Genomic DNA, 27,938 nt, shown 5'->3' with positions numbered 1-27,938 from the left:
GATATTTTGATTAAGAATCCTCCCTCCACCCTGAAGATGGCAGTGTTGACTCGATTGGTCACACGTTTCTAACAGTTCTCCTTCGTGCCGCACCTTGATGACGTAACGTGTTTCTCTTTGTTTGAGTCCGCGAGCGGGCTGCCGCAGAAGACACGTGTGTTCATTTTAGAGACAAACGCGAACAGAAGTGAAGAAGAGAGAGAGAGTGAGATAGATACAAAAAGAGAAAAACTACGGAGAAGAAGTGTTGGTAAGCAATGCGAGCATCGAGCTAGGGGAGGGAATACCGGGTGTCTAAAAGCGGAGCAGGACGAGGGCGGGGATGTCGCGGTATGAACCAGAACAACAGTGGGGGTTTTGGCGATACATACGGAAAAGGGAAAATAAAACAAAGGAGGGACATAAGTAGATAGAGAAAGAGAAAAAAAGACGTGGCAGTGTGCAGACGCTTTGATGCTGAACGACCGCCATACGTTCACTCTCACAGTGAGGTCCAGGCTGCCGTGTAAGTCGCTCGCTCGTCCTGTCCGCGCTCGAGTTTTCACAAAAATCCGAAATTCCATCTTAGAAATTTCACAAGAACATTATCCGAAGTAGCGTTTACAATATGAAGAGAGCGCTGGGTGAAATGCTACGTGCACCTGCGGACAGGGCCGGATTGATCCATGGGCTTAATATTGAGGTTTGGCCTACAACAGCGTATGGCTGGCACATACAAGTCACGGCGCCTTTTAAGGTCTGTAATGTATTTCCGAGGGTTTAAAAGCCGTAGCGACCGCACAGACGTCTTGAACTTGCAGTCTGACTCGGTGGGCTCCAAAGTGGCGGCGCCTGAAGCGTCTCGCCTCCTCTGTAAAAACTAGGGTATTGCCAGATTACAAAATGAGAAATACGGGACATTCTTAAAATCTCTCTCAATATTACTATATATATATATATATATATATATATATATATATATATATACCCCTGCACACCCAGACTAAAATACTATATAAAAGTAGAGACATAAGTTATAAACATAAAACAAGGATTGGAATAGGTTATGGTGAAAACAAAAGTAAAATCATTTGAAAAGTATTTAATACAATCTAAATAAAACTTCTGTAAAAGTGAAATCATTTCAAAATATTTATTTAATTCAGACAACAGAGAAATATTATTTAATACAAGCAGTTAGAAAAAAAGTGGTCTGTGTCAAGTAGTAAGAACACCCTTTGTTGAGACTCAATGCTGCAATGCTGATCCAGAACGGCAGAGCAGCGCGGCTGGAGAGCAAAACGGTGAGTGTCGCTGTCCTCAGCCAAACATGCAGAACAACACCTCGTTACATTTAAGTGATTTTCATCAAGAGAATCTGTGGGGGGAAAAAAAGTATAATTACTTATAAAGTTACAACTAAGTACTGTAAGAAGATAGTAAAGATATATTTTTATTACAAAATTTGAAAATGAACTAAATACGGGACATTTGGGTGTCCCTAAAAGGTCAGTACGGGACAGGGGACAAAATGATCAAATATGGGACGTCTGGTAACCCTAGTAAAAAACGGATACAGTGGCGACTGTGACAGCATTCGGGGCTTCATTAGCGCCTGTTACTAGAACAGTTTTATTCTGCCATTTTTGTACACGAAGCAGCTTTACGTTCATTACAGGCATTCATTTCTTCGCTCATAAATCCTTTTATATGCTACGTAATCAAGGCGAAAATGTGGCTTATGTTTAAGAATAAAATCAAGAGAAAGATTACATGTTACTTTTAAGTGACAAGTCCAATATATATAGACTGGAATAGTATGAATAAAAAAAAAAAATAATAATAAACATAAGGCGAGGAGCAAGCAATTATCAGAAAAGCCAAAAATGTCCTGCAGTGTGGCTTTACACGCTCACGTTTTGAAGGTGAGCTCTTATCTGCACAGAGTTTCTAATCCGCTGAGAGTTTCTAATTGGAGTTCCTTATCCATGGCAGCCTAAAACCTGTTAAACCATTAGAAACTAAAAAAAAGAAAATGCACAAACACCATACTTAAAAGCCTCGTCAAGAGCCTCATTCATCCAGCAGCCATTCCCATGTGTAAAGTCCTGCACGAACAAATATTTGACTGTCAGCTTGGGAAAGAAATCCTCCTTTGTATGGTTTAGTTGGTCAAATGTGCCAATAAGCTGGCATAAGACAGTAAAGGCCTGAAAGAGACCGGCAGAGTGGTAACGTCTGCACTCCAGTGAGAAGGATCGGCTGGTATACGCAGGTGGGTCTGCTCAGCTGCTTGTATTCGTGAAACGCGACTTGCATCATTTTATAGTCCGTCAGCCGACAAGAGAAACGGTGTAAAATGGGGGATTGACAGTATTGAGTTTCATGTTACAGAGGGGTGTGTGAAAGAGAAATAAAGTTTGAGTAGCTGCTTTAAGTAGCTTATTTGAGAAGAATTAATTGTAAATTTCACTTCTGTGGTACTGATTTGTCCTCTTCATCATGCCGTCCTGTTCTTCCTCCTTTGCGTATCTTCAAATCGTGCGGGCCGTATGAACCTTACAAATGGAGTCTGTCCTGTTTAGTTTAAGGTTTGTGCTCGACACTTAGAGTGTTTTCAGTTTCATTTCTGATATTGCGGTTATTAATTTTATTTCCTTCATCCCATTTAACATCCTTTCTCAACACAAATGCCAGGGGTAGGGGGTACAGAGATGTCATAACCAAGTTGCCATTGTTTGGTCCCGCATGGGTAGGGGATCACCACTTTTCCGGGCAGCACTGGAAACAAGGCAGGTATGAACCACAGATGGTGTGCCAGTCCACATGTAGTGATGGGGGTTCATTCAGAGTTCCAGTTGAGTGTAACCTGCACTCCTTTGGGATGTTTCTTGAGAATCTGGTGTGGACGCTAGTGGGCACTGCTGCTCGTCAAACCTAACAGACAGACATGCGGAACACGGTGAAAGCACCAAGTCGTGTTGGGGAGCGTGCACTGGTACAGCGCGTTGCCGCGCACACTACACAACGAAACAACTCGGGATCCCGGTTGGCACCACGCAGTCCAGTCCCACCCTCCGGAAATGATCCTCCATCTGCCGCAGCCAGGTGTTAAGTGGGTGACCCCTTGGCCTGGTCCAGTCACTCAAATCCCCAACAATGAGGATCTTATGTGGGGGGGAATTACTAGAACCTACTTACGTACATATATACGGCCATAGCCTGCAGCTCGGTCGCCGTGTGAGGCGGAGTTGCGTCCCCCATCACCACGCCTCCCACGTAGAGGAACCCCCAGTGTGGCTAGTTCAAGGACTGGGTCCCTTGTTAAACTCGAGGGTCAGATGAATTCAGCTCGATATCAACAAATTCTTCAGGATAATGTTCAAGCATCAGTCACAAAGCTGAAGTTACGCAATTCCAACAAGACAACGACCAAAACACGAAATCTACAAAGGCATTCATGCAGAGGGAGAAGTACAATGTTCTGGAATGGCCGTCACAGTCCCCTGACTTGAATATCAAACATCGAAAATCTATGGGATGGGGGAATCGCGCCGCATGGCCATAGTGCCATAACTGACGCTCCCTCACGATGCAGGTCATGTGCCTCATCCGGACTCCATGAGCAACACAAAGTCAAAGCAACAGTACCCAAGGATTTCCCGGAGAGACACCGTACCAAAGGAGGCCAGTCTTTATCTCCGGACACTGGATAGTGTCCATGTCTCGCAACCATATAGCAATGCAGGGGGCACCAGGACTCTAAAGACTTGCACCTTTGACCTTTTGCATAGATATCGGGAGCACCACACACCCCTTTCCAGCGAACGCATGACCCCCATGCTCTTCAAATCCATCTACTGACTTCATAGGAAGAGTCACCAGGTTCATGAATGTCACTACCGAGGTAAGTAAACTTCTCAATGTCAAAGTCGACACTCTTTCCACAGACAGACACTCTGCTGATGGCCGTGCCCAAGAGGTCATTAAAGGCCTGGATGTTGGTTTTTATCAAGGACACTCACAAGTCCAGACACTCGGACTCCTCGCTCAGTCTCTTGAGTGCCCCGATCAGAGCCTCCATTGATTCCATGAAGATCACGGCATCGTCAAGATCCGTGAATCTTTCTTCACCAACAGATGCCCCACAGCTGCTGGACCCCACCACCCAGTCCATACAAGCATTGAACACACAGCTGATGAACCCCGGAACAAACTGGGGAAAAACACAGAGGGTCTGCCTCCACTCTGCACAGCACTCGCAGTACCAGTGGACAGGCCGGCCATGATATCTGGCAACGTTGGGGGTGGCGGGGCGGGGTGGGGGGTGGTCCCCCGCAAAGTGTCAGGATGTCCCACAGGGCAGCTCGATCAACTGAGTCGAACGCTTTACAAAAATCAACAAAGGCTGCAAAGAAACTCTGCCGATATTCTCATTTGTGCCTCCATGAGAACCCTCGGTGCCAGGATGCGGTCAATGGTAGACTTCTTGGGCGTAAAACCAGGCTATTCTGGTCGCTGGTAGGTGAGCAAGTGATCACGGATCCTATTGAGGACGACCCTAGCATGGACCTTACCTGGCACCAAGAGCAATGTTATCCCTGTGATGTTGCTGTAACCCAGGCGATCACCTTTCCCCCTGCAGATAGGGATGACGACAAGAGCACCAAGAACGTGTTTTATTCTTGTTTCTTCCTCCAGTGCTCTCTTAGCACCACAGCCACAGGTTAACAGGCAAATAAAGCACAACACACAATTCTTTCTCTCTCTTTCTCCTCCACACCTTCTCCCAATGCAGGCTCACTGCCGGTTTTGCGGCAGTCCCTTATAGAGTGTCCAACCCGGACGTGCTTCTGCTCTTCCATCCACATGACCTTCCAGCACTTCCGGTTCAGATGGATATTAATCAGCCGTTCTCGTGACCTGCCAGTACTTCCAGGTTAAGTGAGAACCTTATCTCTCATCGTCCATCCCTTGCGGCACCCACAGTACCCAACATGGCTGTGATTAGTACTGGGCGATATGACGATATGTATTGTGGGTACGATAGACACTTTTCTATCGTCTTATTACTCTTCTATCGTTTATAACCTAATTTTATCAATTACTAAATAAAATATTGCATTAAATAGGCTATGACAAATGTATGATAATGTCTTGTCGCTATAATCAAGAATAAAAATGAACTTTTTCGCAAAGAAACTCCATCTTGTGGTTTTGCGACAAGACGCTTTACGTTGTTGCGACATGCTTTACGCTAGTTAACTCGTGAGTGCTTAAAGATGGAGACGCAAGAGGTTAAAGATGAATGCCCGGAGTCGCAACAAACTGAAACTGCTATGCAGGCAGCAGCCCAAGAAGTACTTTTACCGAAACGTGGGGGTACGTCAGTGATTTGTTTGCATTTTGGCTTCAAGAGCTCTGACACGGAGCAGAAGACAGTCATGTGAAAACTCTGCCAAAAGACTGTTTCCGCGCCCGACGCTAACACAACAAACCTCTTTTACCACTTGAAGAAGGTCCACGAAAAAGAATACGGGAGAATCGAAGAAATGCGACGTAAAGAAAGTTGTGAAACAGCCCGGGCAAGTGGCGAGAAAAAATATAGCCAGCCTAAAATTAAAGAGTCTTTCATAAAAAGCACACCGTATGAAAAAACGTCCCAGCGCCATAAAGAAATCACATGTGCCATCTTGCATTACATTTGTAAAGGCATGACCCCCGTGTATGCAGTTGAGAAGGGTAGCTTCCGAGACCTCGTCAAAGTCCTTGACCCGAGGTACGTTATGCCCAGTCGTAAGCACTTCAGTAAAGTCGAGTTGCCTCGCTTATATAACGCATGCCGGGCCCAAGTAGAGAAGGATGTTCGCAGTGTGGTCCATTATGCCTTGACAACTGACCTGTGGACGAGCAGAGCTACGCAGCCCTACATGAGCGTAACCATCCATTACATCAGCAAAGACTGGATCCTCTGTGCTCGCTGTTTACAGACTGCGTACTTTCCAGATGACCACACGGGAGCCATGATAGCCCAAGGTGCGTTACTCGTGCAGTAAATTGTATGAGGTACTTTTAGTTTACTGTTCTGTCATTTTTACTGTAGTAATTCCGAGAAAGACCCCCTAATAAAGTATTTATCTATCTATAAATTTGACACAGTCATTTTTTCTACTTTTACAAAGTAGCCTTTTATGTTTGCACTTTTATTCATGGCTAATGCCTTAAACAGTGTTATGTTCAACTCTGATATTTACTTTTGATACTTTATTTTGGTTTGCAAACTTTGCACTACAAGGTTGAAAAATGTTTTGTGTTTATTTTTTATAATTGAGTGCTTTTCTGCTCAGAAACTTGAAAGGGTTGTGCACTTTAATTTTTTTTTTTTAATAAAGTTTATTTTGATAATACTATTTAAATAACTATGATGTGGATAAAAAAAATGTGAAGGCTACTGTAGCTCTACCTCCACCACATCTGTTGTCAGTTGATACGTTTATATTGCTAAACTAAAATGCAATGATATTTTTGTCAAACTTTTCAGAGAATAACTGAAAACGTACTTTATTGTGGGTGGTATATATCGTTATTGTGATATAAAATAATCCATATCGTGATATATGATTTTTTTCCATATCGCCCAGCACTAGCTGTGATACCGAACTCCTTGGCCCATGGTGCCCTGCGGGACTCCGGGGCACCGCTACACTTCAGGGAAGCTGTCATCTGGCGTCTTGGGTAGGGAGGCAGTGTCCCAAAGTAGCTGCCTTCCCCCATCCTTGCACTCTCTGGGTGTCCCGGCCGGATTGGGTTACCGGCCGTCCCTTACACTGGAAAAGATGAAATAGAAACAGGGAGAACATGCAGACTCTGGACAGATTGCTACTAGAAGTGGTATTGAAACCAAGGATGCAGGTGCCATTAAACATTTTAGAGTAATTCTCCCTCCAAACGGTAGATGGCGGTATTTCTCTGAGCCATTATCCCCCATCCCATAATAAGAATCTTTCAATTTGTGAAATTTATTTATTTTTTTTTTTTTTTATCCTTTACTATTATAAACTGAGATATTTTTGATTTTAATCACACAGGCATTGTGAAGGTGCAAGAGAAGAAGAGGAAGGTGAGAGCTCGCCTTAAACAAGGCCAGAATTGCTCTGAGGAGGTCTGTTAACAAAGGTGGGTATTTACACAGCAAGTTCACCGGTTTATGGTCTCTCCATCATGAGAGCCGCTTCATGCAGTTCAGGGTGACAGTGGACGCAAGCAGCACGGTGAATAAGGCAGGAGCCGACCCTGAAGGGGGCTAAACTCGGCCATCACTGGCCCCTTTAGATCCGGCATTGAACTGGAGACGCATGCAATTGAGAGGCCGAGGAAACACTAAAGGTGCAAAACAAGAACCTCTGATTGCTCGGGACCAGCACAGAAATTAGAAATGGGCCTTCTGAAGACGTGAGGTAAAGAGAGGGTGCGTGTGGGATAAACCTGTGGGAGTGTCAGATGGATTTTAAGTGAGTGTGCTTGGGTTTGGGGCCACCAGGCAGGGCATCCGGTGTAAAAACATTTGGCAATGTAATGTATGTTGAGTTAGGAGTGGCGAGGTAAGCTGGAGTGTGTGGGTGCACAGGCAGGAGTAAGAGAGAGACGGAGAAAAGAAGAGGAGTGCTTTTGAGTATGGAGCTGGCGGCTCGTCTCCTAATAGGCTGAGCCCATTCAGGCTGACCCTCTGAGGCAATAGATTGGGTTGCTAATATTTTTATGGGCAATCAAACATGCTGAACACGTATTTCTGTTCATTTCAGTGTAACTGAGCTTGGAATGTCAGTACGTCACAGGCAGAGTCTCTTTAAAGTGACGGCCTTGGTTTAGGTCAAATTCAACTTTGGATCGTCCATGGTTACCTTTGGGCCAGCCACTCTGTAATGAGGATTGTGCCAATCTTTGGCTTTGCTCGTAGGCGAGCTCAGTTAGTTGAACAGTTCCCCGTGACTGTTGGTATGTAGGTTGCTGCCTTCGACAGAGACCTTGAATGCAAAGTTCAGTAGAATGGCAAACAGAGTCGGTGCAGGGACACATCCTTGTTTCACACACTGCTGTTCATCGGGAAGGGGTCAGGAATGTCCCTGTCATATTTGACCACACCCTGCCTATCCTTGGGGAAAGGACGCTATAATACTAAGCGATGGTAGGGCATCATTGGCAGATGAAACATATCTGTCCTACTCATGAGGTCAAAAGCCTTGGTCAGATCGATAAATGCATGGTTTGCGTTTGTTTTATCTTGGTAGAGTAATATAAATTGCTCTACTTTCCCCTATTGTATTATTAATATGTAGCCTTAGAATGCCTAATCTCACAGACTTACCACTGTTTATAAGATATTATTTTATATAACTTCTCCCCACCTTCCCCTCTATATCTATATCTATAACCTCAGGCAATTAGATGTAGTAAAAAGACAAGCAGGAGTTAAGTTACACATAAAATAGTGTATTATTGATAATATTCATAAATAATAACAAAATGCAAAGTACATTTGAATATTGGCAACCATACAACCTGATCAAATGGTGATGTGTAATTCAGGTGGCACACAGACTTGCAGTTACTTAAAATGTCTCTAGTTAAGGCATCGTTGGTGCTCAGCTTTCAGCCACATGTCTGTTCAATATGGCTGCTGAGCTGTGCTCTTCATTGTGTTGTCTTCATCATCACAGGTTAGCAAGAGAGATGCTTCTTCATCATATGTTGGTTAGCAAGAGAGATGCTTCTTCCTCATTTGTTGGTTAGAGAAAGAGAATGTGGTTGAGCAAGCAAATTTATAGGTTTTCTGTCCAACTCCCTACAGCGAATGGGATATCATGGTACTTGAAGGCCTCTGAGACAAGCCAATTCCAAACAGCCATATCTCAGACCAATGAGAGAAATAGTACATTTTAACACCTCAACCCCCCACCCCCCCAGACCATATGTTAAGCTAACCTGGCTTTGTGTGGGGAAAAACTGGTTTAAGACACATCCCCCCCAAATCCTGTCATAAAATTACAAAGAGACAGTCGTAAAGGTGGGAGGTTGGGGAGCAAACATGAATACCTCTCACCACTTGGTTTGCCTAAATTATAAATAAAGGCATACAAAACATTTATCAAGGTATATGCAAAATCTCACATCACAACAGCGTTGTTCTCGGCTTTTCTCTTGGAGCTGACATACAAACCGGATTCCGAAAAAGTTGGGACACTATACAAATCGTGAATAAAAACTGAATGCAATGATGTGGAGGTGCCAACTTCTAATATTTTATTCAGAATAGAACATAAATCACGGAACAAAAGTTTAAACTGAGAAAATGTATCATTTTAAGGGAAAAATATGTTGATTCAGAATTTCATGGTGTCAACAAATCCCCAAAAAGTTGGGACAAGGCCATTTTCACCACTGTGTGGCATCTCCCCTTCTTACAACACTCAACAGACGTCTGGGGACCGAGGAGACCAGTTTCTCAAGTTTAGAAATAGGAATGCTCTCCCATTCTTGTCTAATACAGGCCTCTAACTGTTCAATCGTCTTGGGCCTTCTTTGTCGCACCTTCCTCTTTATGATGCGCCAAATGTTCTCTATAGGTGAAAGATCTGGACTGCAGACTGGCCATTTCAGTACCGGATCCTTCTCCTACGCAGCCATGATGTTGTGATTGATGCAGAATGTGGTCTGGCATTATCTTGTTGAAAAATGCAGGGTCTTCCCTGAAAGAGATGACGTCTGGATGGGAGCATATGTTGTTCTAGAACCTGAATATATTTTTCTGCATTGATGGTGCCTTTCCAGACATGCAAGCTGCCCATGCCACACGCACTCATGCAACCCCATACCATCAGAGATGCAGGCTTCTGAACTGAGCGTTGATAACAACTTGGGTTGTCCTTGTCCTCTTTGGTCCGGATGACATGGCGTCCCAGATTTCCAAAAGAACTTGAATCGTGACTCGTCTGACCACAGAACAGTCTTCCATTTTGCCACACTCCATTTTAAATGATCCCTGGCCCAGTGACAACGCCTGAGCTTGTGGATCTTGCTTAGAAATGGCTTCTTCTTTGCACTGTAGAGTTTCAGCTGGCAACGGTGGATTGTGTTCACTGACAATGGTTTCTGGAAGTATTCCTGAGCCCATTCTGTGATTTCCTTTACAGTAGCATTCCTGTTTGTGGTGCAGTGTCGTTTAAGGGCCCGGAGATCACGGGCATCCAGTATGGTTTTACGGCCTTGACCCTTACGCACAGAGATTGTTCCAGATTCTCTGAATCTTGATGATGTTATGCACAGTTGATGATGATAGATGCAAAGTCTTTGCAATTTTTCGCTGGGTAACACCTTTCTGATATTGCTCCACTATCTTTCTGCGCAACATTGTGGGAATTGGTGATCCTCTACCCATCTTGGCTTCTGAGAGACACTGCCACTCTGAGAAGCTCTTTTATACCCAATCATGTTGCCAACTGACCTAATTAGTGTTTATTGGTCTTCCAGCTCTTCGTTATGCTCAAATTCACTTTTTCCAGCCTCTTATTGCTACTTTTCCCAACTTTTTGGGATTTGTTGACACCGTGAAATTTTGAATCAACATATTTTTCCATTAAAATGATACATTTACTCGGATTAAACATTTGATCTGTCATCTACGTTCTATTACAAATAAAATATTGACATTTGCCATCTCCACATCATTGCATTCAGTTTTTATTCACAATTTGTTTAGTGTCCCAACTTTTTTGGAATCCGGTTTGTAGACAGAAGATCATTTCGACTGCGGATCTTTCATCCCTTAAGCTTTTAGAGAAGTGCAATCTGCACATGGTTGAAGACCTTACCCATACCACAGTGCTCATCAAGGAGATGTCCCGGTAACTGTTGCAGTCACCGCCATCACTCTTTTTATACAGGGTGGCTATCTTGGCATTACAATGTCCTGTAGTACCTTGCCTTCCCTCCAGCAGAGTCACAGGAGCTCATAAAGTGTCTTTAGGGAGGCTGGCTTTCCGCATTTAATGATGTCCAGCTATATGCCGTCCTCTCCTGGTGCCATCCCAAATATTAGGGCGTTGATGGCTTTACTAAGTTCAGTCACAGCTGTTTCTGGGTCTTCTAGGACAGGCAGGTCTTCGATGGCATCTAACACTTCTTTCTGAGGAGTACAGGTCTAGATAGTGTTTGACCCATTGATTCATTTGCCTTTAGTTTTTCCTTATACAAAGTATAGGGAAAGTAGTGGAATCGCCCCAAAATCTTCGAGATTTTGAGACATATTAAACCCCCCTGACTTTCTCGTATACAAGGTTAAGCAAAAGTATTAGAATCCTCCAAAAGTTCAGTTTCGAGATTTTAATGAATCTCGACATTTTAGGCCTCCCCGAGTCAGAATGGACATCTGTAGATGTGCTTATTGCAATGAAAGAATAAAAGTCAAGCCTCCATTCCTTTATTGGGACCGTGCAGGACACGATATTCAAAAGCGATGGATCCCACCGTCATTTCATGCTGTCTTACAGATACGTGGCACTACAAGTTAAAGCATTACAACTCGCATCTGACTGCTCAAATTACTGCACTATTAATGCACACTCAAGTTGATTTCTGAACCAGCTCTATAATGAAATGAAACTGGCAAACGTAAAAGCGAATTTGTGTGTACCCTTTACTCCTTGCAGTCGCCGCTGGCTGAACGAGGCTCTAGTCTGTTATGTGTGAGACTTTTTGCACTTGGCTATTAAGTCCGCCATTTGTTACTTTCTTGTATAGGAAAATTATTGTAATCGTCCAAAAATTCAATGTCGAGATTTTGATGAATCTCGACGTTTTAGACCTCCCTGAGTCTGAAAATACAACTTTTGGAATTATGTCTGCATATTTGTCTGTGTGTGTGTGTGTGTGTATAACAAGTGAAAAAAAATAACATAAGTACTTGTATCACATTCATCACATTTTTTTAGTGTTTATTCTCAAGAACATTCTCTTTGTCTTCAGAGTCAAATGAATGACACAAACTTAGCCTTTCCGGATTCCTATTCATCTATGAAGTCTGCCATTTTACAGTCTCTGTGGTTATGCGTCTGCTAACACAGCACATGTCGTATTAATAGGACCACATTGAAACACCGAGTGAGTTTTATTTTAGTACTAGCAAAATACTCGTGCTTCACACCGGAGAAGTAGTGTGTTAAAGAAGTTATGAAAAAGAAAAGGAAACATTTTAAAAATAACGTAGCATGATTGTCAATGTAATAGTTTTGTGACTGTTATGAGTGTTGCTGTCATCAAGGATTTGATTATCATTATTTCTTTCAGTCGGGTTCGTATTTGGAGGATGAGTTGTGTTCAAGTTACATTCCGTGTTTGTCAACTGTTGTAAAGATAACAGGTTTCATTCATCGAAGTGATCACCACCCAATACATATATACACATACATATATATATATATATATATATTTACAGTATATATAATATATATAATATAAATATAATATATATATATATATATATATATATATATATATATATATATATATATATGTGTGTGTGGATTCCACTAGTTTGTGTGCAGTATTCTTTTACTTTTGGGACTTTCAGGAAGCACTGTAAATACTGTTGTCATAGCCATTTTGGGCTTCATTTAATTACTGATTTTGAGTGTCCTTTTTGCGGTATTGGACTGTGTATTAACATCTATAAATTCCGCAGGACATTATTTTTGATTTTTCTTTAAGTGCACCTGTAAATAAAACCTCACTTTATTTTTCAAAAAACCCAACCCTTTTTGTGTCCGTGTCTCCCTGTCTTACACCATCATCCTGGTCACGCTCGGTCCCACATACTAGACACCTAGAGGGTAGGCTGGTGATTCCAATTCCCACTACACGGGGTGTCACAATTGCTCACATCATTGCTCTCTTAATGAACCATCTCCATAATGAAATAAAACTGGCAATAGTGAAAGCTAATTTGAGTGTTTGCTTTTTTTTTTTTCTTTTTTCTTATTTGCAAAGTACAGTGGAACCTCGGGTCACGAACGTCTCTCGACACGTGCAAATCGGGTTACGACCAAAAAGTTTGGCAAACTTTTGCATCTGTTCACGGCCACACACTCGGGTGACAAACAAGCCAGTTTTCCTTCCGGTTCGTACTCGCCGATGATGTCTGCACGTGTTCAGTCTCTCCCTGTGCAGCGAGTGAGAGGCCGAGAAGGCAGTTAAAGAATGCTCCGAACTTGCTTTTAAAGAGACTGATTCGAGCATTCTCTGTTCAAGGGTTTCTCAGTGTTATTCAATATTTTTACATTTAGTTTACTATAAACACTGTGCATTCTATGGTATAATTAACTATTTTTGTGCTTAAAAATCTTAAAAAAAAATATATTTACATACAGCTCGTTTGGTCCAGAATGGATTAATTATATTCACATACAATCCTATTTCAGGTCACAACCAAATCGGGTTGCGACCAGAGTTTTGGAACGAATTTTGGTCGTGATCCGAGGTTCCACCGTATAGGGAAAGTATTGTAATCATCCAAAGATTTGATCATTTTAGACTTCTCTGACTTTCTCTTATGTGAAGTATAGGGAAAATGTTGGGATCCTCCAAAAATTCCATTTCAAGATTTTGATGAATCTCGATGTTTAAGACCTCAGAATCCGAAAAATACCATTTTTGAAATTGTGTGTGTGTGTCTAACCACGGTAACTTGAGTACGCTTTCACTTCGGTCAACCAAATTCTGCATACAAGTATTAGGTACAAAACGTAGATTTCTATCCACTTTTGGGCTTTTTCCGCTAACTGTAAGTGGTGCTTTACCTTTTGTTCATGCAGCTGCAGGTTCAGATTCCTTCAACTTGACTTTTATAATAATTGTTTAATATATTATTAATTTGATTTGTTGTTGATGGTTCTTCAACTCTTTGAGGGCTGAATATTTTTTCCCAAAAACTCAGTTTTCTGAAAAGCACACAAAGCAGTCCTTTCACACATGAATCAACATAAAACCTCTGTTGCTACGTGCTGTGGCTGCTGTTGTCGCATATTTGGCATCTCTGGTGGCAGTCGCTGCACACGGGCACCTCAATGGTCAGCAGGAATGCACGGTGGGCTGGCTGTCTTCGCACAGCAGGTGGGTGGCGGTTGCAGTGTGACGCAATCTGGTTTGTAACTCTTGTCAACGTAAGTGGTGGTCCTCCCAGGTGAATGCTGCCACAGGCACATCAGTTACACGAAAGTGTTCAGCACCACAATCAGCAGGGGGCCGATCAGATGATGCCGGTACCTCACTGTCATTTTTTCATACCCATCTCCAGGCTGGAGTTCGACAAGTCAAAGTCCTATTCGACAAAATTATGTAAAACATCCATGGAGTATTTTGCTTTGCACATTTGCTTTCGTCTCTCGCCAGATGTCCGTGCCATTTTCGAGGTTGTTTGCTCCTCGCAACTCTTGCACGCGTAGGTACTCGACGTTAAATCGACAAAGCTATATAACTGTCGTTCCAGTAAAGAGAGTCGAACTAAAATGTAAATAAAGGACGAGTTTTGTTGCAGTTTACAGCTGATTACCGTCCTCTACCCCTGAATTTTGACAAAAGTAGACATCAACCCCGAAAGAGTTAATGAACATAATATAAAAAAAAAAATGTAATCATTGTCTTGCGGTTTACTTCTCAAATATCCATCCCCATATCTAAGTATACGAGAAAGTCGAGGGGAGACCACTCCAGGTTTTTTAAATAGTGAGCACCGCTCCTTCAATCACGTGTTGAAATCCTGCTGCCTCAAACGTTCTACTGCTGTTCTTTTTGACGTGTGTTGATGCGTTGCTATTTCATCTCCCCTGTCAGCCATTTTCATACGTTGCTTTCCCACACGTGTATTACTGCACTTTTGAAGTCCTTTCTCTGCCTGCAGTCCCACATGCGTGCCGCACTGACTTTCTGGCGGTAGCATTGTTGCTGTAATAAAGTGAGTACCGTTATGTTTGCATTATTTCGATATATCAACTTGATATCAAAGTGCTGGCTCTTGTGATATTCCTACCTGAATGTGACAGCCATCATCATGCCAGAAGGGTAAGCAAGCAAGCAAGCGAGAGAAGGAAAAAAAAAATAGAGGAGTGGGAGGAGGAGTGCATTTGAACATGGAGCAGTGGGTGGCTGGAGGATTCAGCCTCTCGGTATAGACGAGGGCCTAACAGCCGTTCAGGCAGGACCACTGAAGCTGTCAGTTGGCTTTGTCATGGCTTGATTGGTGCCTGTGCCAAATCTGTTCTCTTCCATGTCTTTTTTTTTGGTTGATTTCACTGTAATTGAGGTGTGGCATATCAATTCATCACCACTCTTTATAACAGTGGTCTTAGTTTAGGTCAGATCCAGACTTTGGACCACCCTCTGTTCCATTTTGATTAAACATGTGCAGGCCTGTGTTGTCATTACAGAATGATTCAAAATAAAAAAGCCTTTGTTTAAAAAAAAAAAAACTCTACTGTCCCTATTCTTGACTTTTCCACAGCATCAAGTAGATTGTCAATCCAAATTTTGCTGAGGGTGTCTTAGGATAACCTGGAGGGCTCACAGCATTTCAAATCAGACATAAAAATGTACCTGCTACTTTTCTATGTCCTGTTAAAACTGAAATGCACTCAAATTATTGGTTCTTTTACTTTTATTTTGACAGATAAAGACCCTCTTTTTAAGTTTGCATGGCCATGCAGTGAGGTGTTTAGTGGCCTCCAGGACAGAGCTGCCTGCATGAGAAGGGAATCTTAGAAGAGCAGACACTCGAGGAGAGGGAAGAGTTTTACACAGAGAATGGCCTTAGCCAATGACGACGACACAATTGAGAGACTGGAACTCCTTAAACAAGAGGACTGTGAAGGGGCTGCACCAGAGGATTTGTGGGTGGAGAACTACAAAAGAGGAGCAATTTCAGTCCTTAAAGAGGAGGAAGAGGAGTGCAAGGTGGAGATTGTTGAAGTCAAAGTTGAGAATTCTTCCAAATCCTGCCTTAATCCTGAGCTGGAAAAGCTTGAAAATGGAAACATTTCCGAGCAAGAAATTTTTGAAGAGCCTCATTGCAGTTTACAGGCTCGGGTCTCTAACACAGGACCACAGGCTACCCAGGAGAATTCTGTGGAACTGAAATCTGAGTTACTGGAGTATGAGGAGAAAGTCAATGGAGGAAATGGGATAGAAGAGCAGCAGTCATCAAGGAGTGTTGAACTAAGTAAGTAATGGGACTGAACATAAGAGTGTAGCTACATAGTAACCTTTACAGAGTCTACCTTGTGTTTGTATTTGTTTTTAGTAGGTGGAAATGAGAGTGAGGTACACACATCGAGGCAAACTGCTCAGGTACAGAACTACTAACAATAGCTGACCTGACAAATAACGAATGATAAAGGTTTGTGCAAACACAAAAAATGGTGAAGTCGAACTACCCCAAAATTAACTGGGCTAACTTTCCAAGTAGCAGAGCACAAGAGTAGGAGTTTTTAGACATAAGCAGTGACTGTGTTTTATCACAGTATGTTAAAGCACCAACATGGGGTGAAGCCTGTCTGTGATAATCAGGACAGAATTGAGGGGTATAGCGGTGATTGGACCACTAGGGTCAAGTGACCTTTATCAGACAGTTGTGCGTGTTTTAGAAGAGTGAGGGTGCAAAAGCTAAAATTGTTAAGTTGAACTTTGGTAGGACAGATTTTCAGCAGATGTAACAAACTCTAAGGAGGATGGAATGGGATTAGGTTTTAAGCGTGGAGACAGTCGAGGAGAAGTGAGACAGGTTTAAAAATGTTTCGCATGTAATGTGGGACAGATACATACTGACATTTGGAATTAATAGGACATAAAAAAAAAAACTCCACAGTGGGTTAATAAAGAGTTTAAAAAAAGAAGCTGCAAAGGAAAAAAATTACGAACAACGCGTATAAGACGAATAACAGCAATGTGAATTGTAGGGCATATCTAGGGCATGAGGGCAACCGTTAAGAAGGATATCGGGGATCGGCCAGACTTCTGACATTTCAGTTCCACTAAAGGGGATCAGGGCAGGTCACACTTGGTGACCGAGACCACTTAGTGTCACCTCTTAGGCTGCTCTGTCACGGCATGCAAATGAGGGTTAGTGAAGTTTTGTGGACTGAGAGATCGTAAAATTCACCATCAATGAGAAATAAAAGGTGCAGACGAGTTTGTGTTTGCATATCTGATGTTACTGAATCCTCCATTAAAGGAATCTTGCATGTTTATTACAAAATGGTAAAACATTACACGCCAAGCTAAAACATCAAGAATTAATATTGTCATTCACCAGCCATTTTTGACAGAGTTGTATTTTATGTTATTTTTTTCTTAAGTGTTTGTATTGTTGCTGCACTCTTAGTTCCACTGTCATTTCAATTGCTCTGACACATTCATTACAAAATGATAAAACTTTAGCAAATTAGCAAAGTTCCCCAGGGAAAAATAAAAATCTATCTCTCTCTCTATCATATAGTGCCTTTTCTCTCTCTCTCTGTCTCTTTCTCTCTCTCATATAGTGCCTTTTCTCTCTATCATATAGTGCCTTTTCTCTCTCTCTCTCTCATATCTCTCTCTCTCTCATAGTGCCTTTTCTCTCTATCATATAGTGCCTTTTCTCTCTCTCTCTTCTCTCTCTCTCTCTCTCTCTATCTCATAGTGCTTTTCTCTCTCTCTCTCTCTCTCTCTCTCTCTCTCATATAGTGCCTTTTCTCTCTCTCTCTCTCTCTCTCTCTCTATCATATAGTGCCTTTTCTCTCTCTCTCTCTCTATCTCTCTCTCTATCATATAGTGCCTTTTCTCTCTCTCTCTCTCTTTTCTCTCTCTATCATATAGTGCCTTTTCTCTCTCTCTCTCTCTCTCTCTCTCTCTCTCTCTCTCTCTATCATATAGTGCCTTTTCTCTCTCTCTCTATCATATAGTGCCTTTTCTCTCTCTATCATATAGTGCCTTTCTCTCTCTCTCTATCATATGCCTCTTTCTCTTTCTCTCTATCTCATAGTGCCTTTTCTCTCTCTATCATATAGTGCCTTTTCTCTCTCTCTCTATCATATAGTGCCTTTTTCTCTCTCTCTCTCTCTCTCTCTCTATCATATAGTGCCTTTTCTCTCTCTCTCTCTTTCTCTCTATCATATAGTGCCTTTTCTCTCTCTCTCTCTCTCTCTCTCTATCATATAGTGCCTTTTCTCTCTCTATCCTCTCTTTCTCTCTATCATATAGTGCCTTTTCTCTCTCTCTCTCTTTCTCTTCTCTATCTCATAGTGCATTTTCTCTCTCTCTCTTTCTTTTTATCATATAGTGCCTTTTCTCTCTATCATATAGTGCCTTTTCTCTCTCTCTCTCTCTCTCTCTCTTCTCTCTATCTCATAGTGCCTTTTCTCTCTCTATCATATAGTGCCTTTTCTCTCTCTCTCTATCTCATAGTGCCTTTTCTCTCTCTATCACTCTCTCTCTATCATATAGTGCCTTTTCTCTCTCTCTCTTTCTCATAGTGCCTTTTCTCTCTCTCTCTCTTTCTCTCTATCATATAGTGCCTTTCTCTCTCTCTCTCTATCATATAGTGCCTTTTTATCCTCTCTCTCTCTATCATATAGTGCCTTTTTTCTCTCTCTCTCTCTCTGTGTATTTATATCTATCTCTATTTCTCTCTCTCTCTGTCTTTGCGCAAACAACTAGCAGTGGGCTATGTGAAGCTGGCTCGTAACCCAAATGTTAGCTCTCAGCTCAAAGCATAAAATCAGCCAAGAGACGGCTCATGTCTTAAAAATCTCGTTCTTTGGAACACTCGTAAGTCAAAGTACTACGGTAGGTAGGTAGGTAGAGAGAGAGATAGATAAGGCACTATATGATAAATAGATAGAAAAGGCACGATATGAGGGATAGATAGATATGAAAGGCACAATTTAATGATAGAGAGAGATAGATAGCTCTCTGTCTGTCTCTCTCTATCATTAATTAGTGCCTTTCATATCTCTCTATCTCTCTATCTCTCTCTCTCTATCTCATATCATGCCTTTTCTATCTCTCTCTCTATCTCATATCGTGCCTTTTCTATCTATCTCTCTACCTACCTACCGTAGTACTTTGACTTACAAGTGTCCCAACTAACGAGTTTTTTGAGATACGAGCCGTCTCTTTTTGCTTTGAGTTGAGAGCTAACATTCGGGTTACGAGCCCGCTTCAGATAGCCCACCGCTGGTTGTTGCAGCGAACATCTCAACATCCATCCAACATTTTGTGTCTCACTCATTCACTTTAAGCGGTTCGCTCGCAGTGGAAATATCAGTGTTGTGCTCGCATTTGTGCTTGCAGTTATTTTGCAAAACTTCGTTTTTCCATCCATGGGTCCGAAGAAAGTGAGTGCGAAGGACAGTGCTGAGAAGAAGAAGCGGATGATGTGCATTGAAGTGAAGAAAGAAATTATCGAAAAACATGACCAAGGTGTGCGTGTAGTCGACTTGGCGAAGCAGTACGAGCGTAGCACTTCTACAATCTGCACCATACTGAAGCAGAAGCAGTCGATAAAGGCTATAACGCCAGCCAAGGGCGTGACAACAATTTCTAAACAGCGGACATCTATCCTTGAAAATACAGAGAAGCTGCTGATGGTGTGGTTGACGGAGAAGCAGCTCGCAGGAGATACCGTGACGGAGGCTGTAGTCTGCGAGAAGGCACGAGCGATTTACGCTGATTTGCTGCAGCAGACCCCAGGCACTTCGACGGACAAGCTGTTTAAGGGCAGTCGGGGCTGGTTCACGAATTTTAAAAAGAGGACCGGCATTCACTGCGTTGTCAGGCATGGTGAGGCAGTGAGCTCGGATATGAAGGCAGCCGAGGATTACCTCAAAACGTTTGCCGGAATTATAGCCGCCGAAGGATACATCCCCCAGCAAGTCTTCAACTGTGACGAGACAGGACTCTTCTGGAAGAAGATGCCAAGGAGGACTTATATCACGGCAGAGGAGAAGAGGAGGCCGGGCCACAAACCCATGAAGGACAGGCTAACCCTCGCACTGTGCGCCAATGCGAGCGGCGACTGCAAGATTAAGCCGCTGCTCGTTTATCATTCGGAAAACCCCAGAGCCTTTAAGTCACAAAAGATTATGAAAGACAAACTGCAGGTTATGTGGAGGGCAAACCCGAGGGCGTGGGTCACCAGGCAGTTCTTTGTGGAGTGGGTGAATTTGGTCTTTGGGCCGGACGTTAAGAAATATCTCCAGGAAAATAACTTACCCCTGCAAGCCCTTCTCGTCCTGGACAAAGCGCCTGCTCACCCACCTAACCTCGAAGAGGACATCCTCGAAGAGTTCAAGTTTATCAAGGTTCTCTACCTGCCACCCAACACCACCCCTATCCTGCAGCCCATGGACCAGCAGGTGATTTCTCATTTCAAGAAGCTCTTCACCAAGCACCTGTTCCACCGCTGCTTTGAGGTGACGGAGAGCACAAACCTCACGCTTCGAGAGTTCTGGAAAGACCACTATAACATCGTGATATGCCTCCGAATTATCGATATGGCCTGGCAGGGTGTTACAAAGAGGACCTTGACCTCTGCCTGGAAGAAGCTGTGGCCTGAGGTGGTGTCTGAAACGGACTTTGAAAGACTCGAACCCGAAGCGGCAGTGGTGGAGGAGATTATATCCCTCGGCAAGTCCATGGGCCTGGACGTGGATGAAGGTGACATCAACGAGCTCCTCGAGGAGCACTCCAAGGAACTGACAACGGAGGAGCTAAAGGAGCTACAGACGCAGCAGCAGACGCAGCAGCACAGGGAGGTTTTGCAGGAAACGGGTGAGGCGGAGGAGGAGGTTATCTCTACAAGCGAGATAAAGGAAATGTTGGGAATGTGGGAGAAACTTTCAGACTTTATTCAAAAGAAACACCCAGAAAAAGTTGCAACTGGGCGTGCGACGGCGCTATTTAATGACACTTGCCTAACGCATTTTAGAAACATTTTGAAGTGGAGGATGAAACAGACCTCATTGGACAGGTTTTTATCGAAAACCCCTGCAGATGAAAGGGAGGAAGGTGCGGCGAAAAGGGCAAAAATCAGCAAATGAGATTCAGTTCTTCAGTTCAGCCTTTCTCCTCCACCTCCGTCAGCATCTCCAAGGTAAATGATGTACATTATACTTAATAAAGTATTGGGATTTTAGACGATATTCGTTACTTAGAAGTACATTTTTCTTATCTAAAAACATGTAACACAAAAATTGTGGTGTTCAGAACGGATTAATGGCATTTCAATGGGGAAAATTGATTTGACGTACGCGTAATTTGAGTTACGAGCTCCGTCACGGAACGAATTAGACTTGTAAGTCAAGGCACCTCTCTGTCTGTCTATTATATAGCGCCTCTTTATAGATCTATCTCTGTCTATCTGTCTGTCTGTCTATTATATAGCGCCTCTTTATAGATCTATCTCTGTCTATCTGTCTGTCTGTTAATTATATAGCGCCTTTTCTATCTGTCTATCAACCATATAGTGCCTTTTTTATCTCTCTATCTGTCTTATAGTGCCTTTTTCATCTATCTGTCTATCTCCCTCTATCATATAGCACCTTTTCTGTCTCTCTCTATCATATAGTGCCTTTATCTCTCTATCTGTCTATCTTAGTGTCTTTATCTATCTCTCTGTCTATCATATAGTGCCTTTATCTCTCTATCTTAGTGCCTTTATCTGTCTATCTCTCTCTCTATCATATAGCGCCTTTTCTGTCTCTCTCTATCATATAGTGCCTTTATCTCTCTATCTCTCTATCTGTCTATCTTAGTGCCTTTATCTATCTCTCTATCTATCATATAGTGCCTTTATCTCTTCTCTATCTTAGTGCCTTTATCTGTCTATCTCTCTCATAATTATATAGTGCCTTTTCTATCTGTCTGTCTGTCTATCTTAGTCTATCTATCTATCTATCTCTTAATTATATAGTGCCTTTTCTATCTGTCTGTCTGTCTATCTATTATATAGTGCCTTTTCTATTGCGCTCTCCCTCTCTCTCTATCACTTTATCTATCTATTATTTAGTGCCTTGTTGTCTGTCTGCCCATCAATCAAAAGCTATTCTGGCCTTTGAAAGTAATCCGTTTTTAAATGCATATGGCATTCATCCCCATTGCTTGGTTTTGTCAACAAGAGGTAAAAGGAAAAGATGTACAAATGAATTAGAAATAAAAATAAATCAAGTGTGGGTTCCATGATGTTCCTATCATCCGTTCTGAAAAGTCGCACACAGTTGTTAGTCACTTGACCTTGAACAGCGAGTAGTTCTCAGATATTTACAGTCAGGTCACATACAACAACAACGGCAGACGTGAAGACCCCCTTGATCGGGCTGTGGTGGGTGCCGCTGTCCTGCGTGAAGTTGCTTTGGTGCTCGTCCCACAGAGAGATTTGTAGTCCCATTCACTACATAAAATGTCTCTTTGATTTGCACAGCCCTTTCAGACCGTCTTTGTGGTGTTTTCTGCGCTCCTCTCAGTTCTGTACCCTGTCGATATCATAGCAGGTTGCTGAACACACACTTTTTGTCTGCTTATCAATCAATATTCTGGTAGTTCTGAGGGATGTGCTTGTGTGCAGTCTTCACTTGTCACATTACTTCTGAATTCTTCATTGCTTTGAGTATTTGAAGCCTGACAGTTTTTCACAGTATTAACACGATGAACTGGCACGTATGCAGCAAGTGTGAATCCCGGGGCACGTACAGCTGCCCGGCAGGACCCTGGTTTAGCACATGTCACACGATTGATTTATTTACAGCACCCAAGGCTGGCACCGACACAGTCCCACGGCCCAGCCGCTCCTCCACACGAGCTTCAGCCACTGCCCCCCAAAACTCAGACTGGCTCCCTTTTTAGAGCACCCGGAAGGAGGAGTGCAGGTGCCCAACGAGCTTCTTCTGGCTGTGGCAGAAGTGCTCCCAAATAGGGCCCTGCAAACATCCTGGCGCCCCCTGCTGGTAGCCACAGGCCGCAGCATGGTTGAGTTTCCATGCTCATAAGCTCGTGGCCCCTCTGGAAGGTCCGGGGGAGAAAACGGTCTTGAAAATACTCTGTCCTTCCATGGTCGGGGCGTCCGCCACACAAACTTTTATACTTGATGGCCTTCACATTTCCTTATGCGGTGCACAAATTCGGAACCATGATGATCTCGGGCATCGGTCTGCCATAGATTGCCACACAGCCCCCACACCCCACTTTGCTGCTTTTCCCTTGTTTTTATTTATCAAGTGTAAATTTCTTGTTCATCTGCCAAAAAGACAACCGCTATCCCTTGTACGTGTTCATCTGTATCCCATAATGCACCATTACCAGCATTACATTTGAAGTCCTAGGTAGTCGCATTGCAGACATTGCCCTCTCCTCATTGATCGGCTGTTGGGCTGCCTAAATATCTCAGTTGTGCCCTTAACGGTTCGTCTTGAGTTCTCAGTAAACACAATTTGAACACACAGCTTATTCAAGGAAGGACGTATTTAGTCAAGTCTCAAATTTATGTTGGGTCAGCAATACCAGCCAATGTGCCACCTAGCACGTGTTAAGATTTTACTTATTTTTACATATTCAAGCAAAGACTTTCTCTCATTGCAGATTTACTTGACCGTGTCGGCTCCTTTCCATCTTCATCTGCTCAGCCCTCTCTTGAGTGCCAACAGAAACAGAACAAGAAGAAGAGGAGGAGGAGGAGGAAATCAAGAGGATCGGAGAAGTTGACAGCAGCCTCTATTCAGCGTAGTCCTCCTCCTGCTGCGAGAGAAGACACCAACTTGGATCAAGAGGCTTTGTGCGGACAAACTGTTGAAAATAAGTCTGACCGTAAAAAGGACAAATCGGTTCGTTCAAGGCCCGAGTCGTATGGCTGTTCTGAGTGTGGCAAACAATTCCTTCATAAGTGCTTTCTTCAGTTACACTCGAGGCTTCACACTGGAGAGAAGCCATATTCCTGCTCTGAATGCGGAAAAAGTTTTGCTTACAGTAGCAGTCTGCAGACCCACAGAAGAATTCATACCGGAGAAAGGCCATATTGCTGTTCCGAATGTGGCAAACGATTCACCTCAAGTAGCGGTCTTTATAAACACGCTCCGATTCATACTGGGGAAAAGCCACATAGCTGTACAGAATGTGGGAGAGCATTCGTCAAAAGATACGATCTCGTGAGGCACATACGGATTCATACTGGAGAGAAGCCCTATTGCTGTTCGGAGTGTGGCAAAAGATTCTGTGTAAGCTGTGAGCTTCTGATGCACAAGCGACATCACGCTGGCGAGAAGCCGCATGGCTGTTCTGAATGTGGCAAGCGCTTTCCTACTAGTTCCAAGCTCCAAACCCACATGACAACCCACACTGGAGAAAAACGGTATGCATGTGCTGAATGTGGAAAAAGATTTGGCCACAGTGGCAATCTTGTACGACACCAGCGACTTCATCAAGTTCGTGGAGAACGGAAGTCCTACTGCTGCTCCGAATGTGGCAACAGCTTCGCCTATAAGCAGAGTTTTCTGAATCACGTCAGATTTCACATTGCTCTCCAGCTGTGAATTCCCATAAGGAATTCTAGTTCTGCGGCTCTAAATGTGGTAAAGGATTCTCGCTTTTCAGTCATTTCCATGGACGCTTAAGAATGTGGTTGTGACTGTGGTAAGCGATTCTCAAAGAGCAGTGGACTTCATAACGATGAAAGAACTCACAGTGCCAAGATGCATCGGGTGGTGGGATGGCATCCTGAAGGTGTCAAGCATTTCTCAAAGGGCATGAGTCTTGAGGGTCACAGGACAAAAGCCCTGAAGGAGTAAGCTGGAGGGCGAAGAGCGAAGGACTGAATTGAGGATTGATATAAAGTGGTAAAAGTAACATGTTACCTTGTTTGATTTTTTTATGACGCACTAGTTATTTTACTAAAATCAAAATCCTGACATTACTTAAAGGGGTGGTGCAGTGGCAGCATCCCTGCCTCACAATAAGAAGAGCAAGGTCCTCCCTGGGTAGAGTTTGAATGTCTTCCCCATGTCTGCATGGGTTTCTTCTTACAGTCCAAAGGTGGATTGGCATTTCCTAAATTGGCCCTCGTGCGTGCCCTAGGATGGATTGGTGCCCCACCTAGAGTTTGTTCCTGCCTTGCTCCCGATGCCAGCTAGGATAGGCTCAAGCAGAACCCCTGTGACCCTGTTTAGGATTAAGTGGGTTAGAAAAATGGCTGACTTAAGGGGTGTGGCAAATATGTGCGTTACTATAAGCTTATTCTGTCTATATAGCGGTCTATGATACGGTATCTCTCGCCCATTCCCCATTTTATCACAAAGGTGATGCTGTAAGTATAATAAATGTAATCGGCCCACTTGAGGGTCACACGGCGCCAGTGGTTATCGCAGTAGGCACTGGGTTTGAGGGAAAAATCAAACTGCTGCTCCATGGCAGGGCAAAATGGCAGAAGATGGTGAGCTCCAGTAACAGACCCGTAGGAGTAAAGCGTCAGGTTCAACTGAATCCAGGCGTCTGCTGGAGATGTGTTTAAAAACCCTGTGATCCGGTGGCATCGCAGCAAACCCTCATACTGTGAGTCTTAGGGATGGGGCGGCTCAGGGTGAGAATGTAAAAAAGAGGATCGATATTATGTACCTCTCCACGTGGAAGGATTAAACGCATTTGTAAAACACTTGGCCGTGTTTGTGGTCAGTTCCATGAAATTCAGTACAGTCGGGTCCATAAGTGTTTGGGACGGTTTGGCTCTGTGTGCGACTGTGATGGATTTGAAGTGAAGCAATCAAGATGGGATTGAAGTGTAGACTTTCAGGTTTAATTCAAGGGGTTTGACAAAACTATTGTACGAGATGTTTGGAAAAGACAGCCATTTTTATACGTGGTCCACCCATTTTCAGGGGCTCAGAAGTGTTTGGACATACTAACGGAATCCTAAATATAACGATCATTGTCAGTATTTAGTTGAAAGTCGGAACCCCTGGTCATCTCCAGTGCTGATGTTCTGCCAGGCCTTTCTTTACTGCCCGCTTTGTTCAGATGCTGCTTGTCTGTTGGACTTTCTGCCATCGGTTTTGTGTTCAGTAAGTGAACTGCATGTCCAGTTGGGTTGAGGTCAGTTGACTGACTTGGCCATTGATGAATAATCCACTTCTTTGTGTTGTAAAGCTCCTGGTTTGCTGTCCCAGTGTGTTTTGTCTCCTTGTCCATCTGTAGTGTCAAGTGTTGTCCTGTCAGTTTTTTAGATTTGTCTCCATCTGAGCAGGCAGTATAGCGCCCTCTACACTTCAGAATTCATCCTGCGACTTCTGCCAGCAGTCACGTCATCAATTAACACCAGTGAGCGACTTCCATTGGCAGCCATGATGATCAGGCCATAACACGGCCTCCGCCATGTCTCACAGGTGATGTGGTGTCCATGTTGTCAGCCGTTTCTTCTCCTCCACGCTCTTCTCTTTCCATCATTCTGGTATGTATTGATCTTAATTTAATTTGTGCAAAGAGAAGTAAGTGTTCCAGAACTGGACAGGCTTTTTAAAAAATGCTTTCTGTCAAAATCTGATCTGTCCTTCCTATCCTTGAGTCTCACCAGTGGTCTGCACCTTGTGGTAAACTTCCTGTCTTGACTGTCATGGCGTCTTCTCTTGATTGTACAGTTGTGGCCAAAGGTTCTGAGAATGACCCAAGTGTTGGTTTTCACCAAGTCTTCTGCTTCAGTGTTTTGAGGTCTTTGCGTCAGACGTTTCTCTGGTACACTGAAGCAGAATGACAAGCACTTCAGAAGTTTCAAAAGCTTTTATTGACAAGTCCATGAAGTTTATGCACAGAGTCCATATTTGCAGTGTTGGCCCTTCTTTCTTTTTCACGACCTCTGCAGTTCACCCTGGCAGGCTGTCTGGCAATCCTTTTTATTTTGATCTAATAATTGACGCTAATGAAGGAGCAGATCAACCTCTCCAACTCCTTAGGCCTTCTTCTGGGCGGTGACTTAAATTAACTGAACAAGATGACAAAGCCAGAGGGGACAATCCTAGAATCCTGGATATTCCTTCAAACACCGAGCTGGGTAACATGCTGTAGGGTCCCAGTGGTCGCTGTCTGTCCCCCGCCTTCTCCATTTCGCCCCTGAGGTCACGATGCCCACCGTATTTATAATAAGAAGGCGGATGTAATCCATCGATCCACTGGGACCTTACGGGTTTTAAGGTGCTCTGACCCACATGTTCTATAAGCATCAAGGAAGGCAAAGTTCATTACCATTTGTGGAAGACAGATGGCGCTGTAATGCGCTAACCCGACACAGACGGACGGACAGACGCTAGAGGCACATGTGAGTTTATTTATAGACCGTGTCCCCAAGAGTCGCTAATCGCTCACTTTCCTTTCTTATTCTCTTTCTGTCTCAGTCCTTTTCTTTTTTTTCCTCCAGTCCTGATTCTGGCTCCTGTTATAGCCCACCCGGAAGTGGTCCAGGTGCTCGTTGACCTACTTCTGGATGTGGCAGAAAACCCGCTGTTGCAGTACCCCCAGGCGGCACCCCCCAGATCCCAACAAGGCTGTAGAGATAACTCCAACTCCCAAGAAGCCCTAAGCACTGCTGCAACTCAGGGGTGCTGCCATCTAGCGTTCCGGGGGGACAGTAACAATCTGACCTCCCACCGTGGAGGTGTCCCAGCCGGGTCCCCCACATATTGATGGTCTCAAGATCCTCTTTTTTTCCCCGATTGTAGCACATGGGCAGCAAAAGCTCTTAAGGTGAAGTTCTAAAGCAGTGTTTCCCAAACTCGGTCCTGGGGACCCCCTGTGGCTGCAGGTTTTTGTTCCATCCAGCTTCTTTTTTTAATTAAATTCCTGGGCTAATTAAGTGAACTGATATTTCCCAATTTCTGTGTTTAGGGAACAATATAGAAATTAGAAAA

The 27,938-nt window shown here is 43.5% G+C and overlaps 2 protein-coding genes across 2 annotated transcripts in view; one reads left to right on the top strand and one right to left on the bottom strand.

The window, feature by feature from the left end:
- Nucleotides 1–27,938, bottom strand: part of LOC120528149 (zinc finger protein 721-like) — a 230,053-nt gene that overhangs the window by 118,705 nt on the left and 83,410 nt on the right. The window lies entirely within an intron of this gene.
- Nucleotides 24–27,843, top strand: LOC120528165 (zinc finger protein OZF-like). The gene is made up of 4 exons (XM_039752246.1): nt 24–250; nt 7,068–7,155; nt 15,695–16,243; nt 23,635–27,843. The coding sequence occupies exons 3-4, from the start codon at nt 15,829–15,831 to the stop codon at nt 24,579–24,581; spliced, it is 1,362 nt and encodes a 453-aa protein (XP_039608180.1). The 5' UTR covers nt 24–250; nt 7,068–7,155; nt 15,695–15,828; the 3' UTR covers nt 24,582–27,843.

The sequence above is a fragment of the Polypterus senegalus genome, chromosome 4 (assembly GCF_016835505.1).
Source record: "Polypterus senegalus isolate Bchr_013 chromosome 4, ASM1683550v1, whole genome shotgun sequence".
Lineage (NCBI taxonomy): Eukaryota > Metazoa > Chordata > Cladistia > Polypteriformes > Polypteridae > Polypterus > Polypterus senegalus.
This window is presented reverse-complemented; position numbering and strand designations above follow the sequence as displayed.

What these genes read in the sequence shown, in the direction of transcription:
- LOC120528165 (XM_039752246.1), top strand. Translation starts at nt 15,829, where the DNA reads ATGGCCTTAGCCAATGACGACGACACAATTGAGAGACTGGAACTCCTT. An exon ending in ATCAAGGAGTGTTGAACTAA is followed by an intron (nt 16,244 to 23,634) that starts GTAAGTAATGGG and finishes CTCTCATTGCAG; the next exon opens with ATTTACTTGACCGTGTCGGC.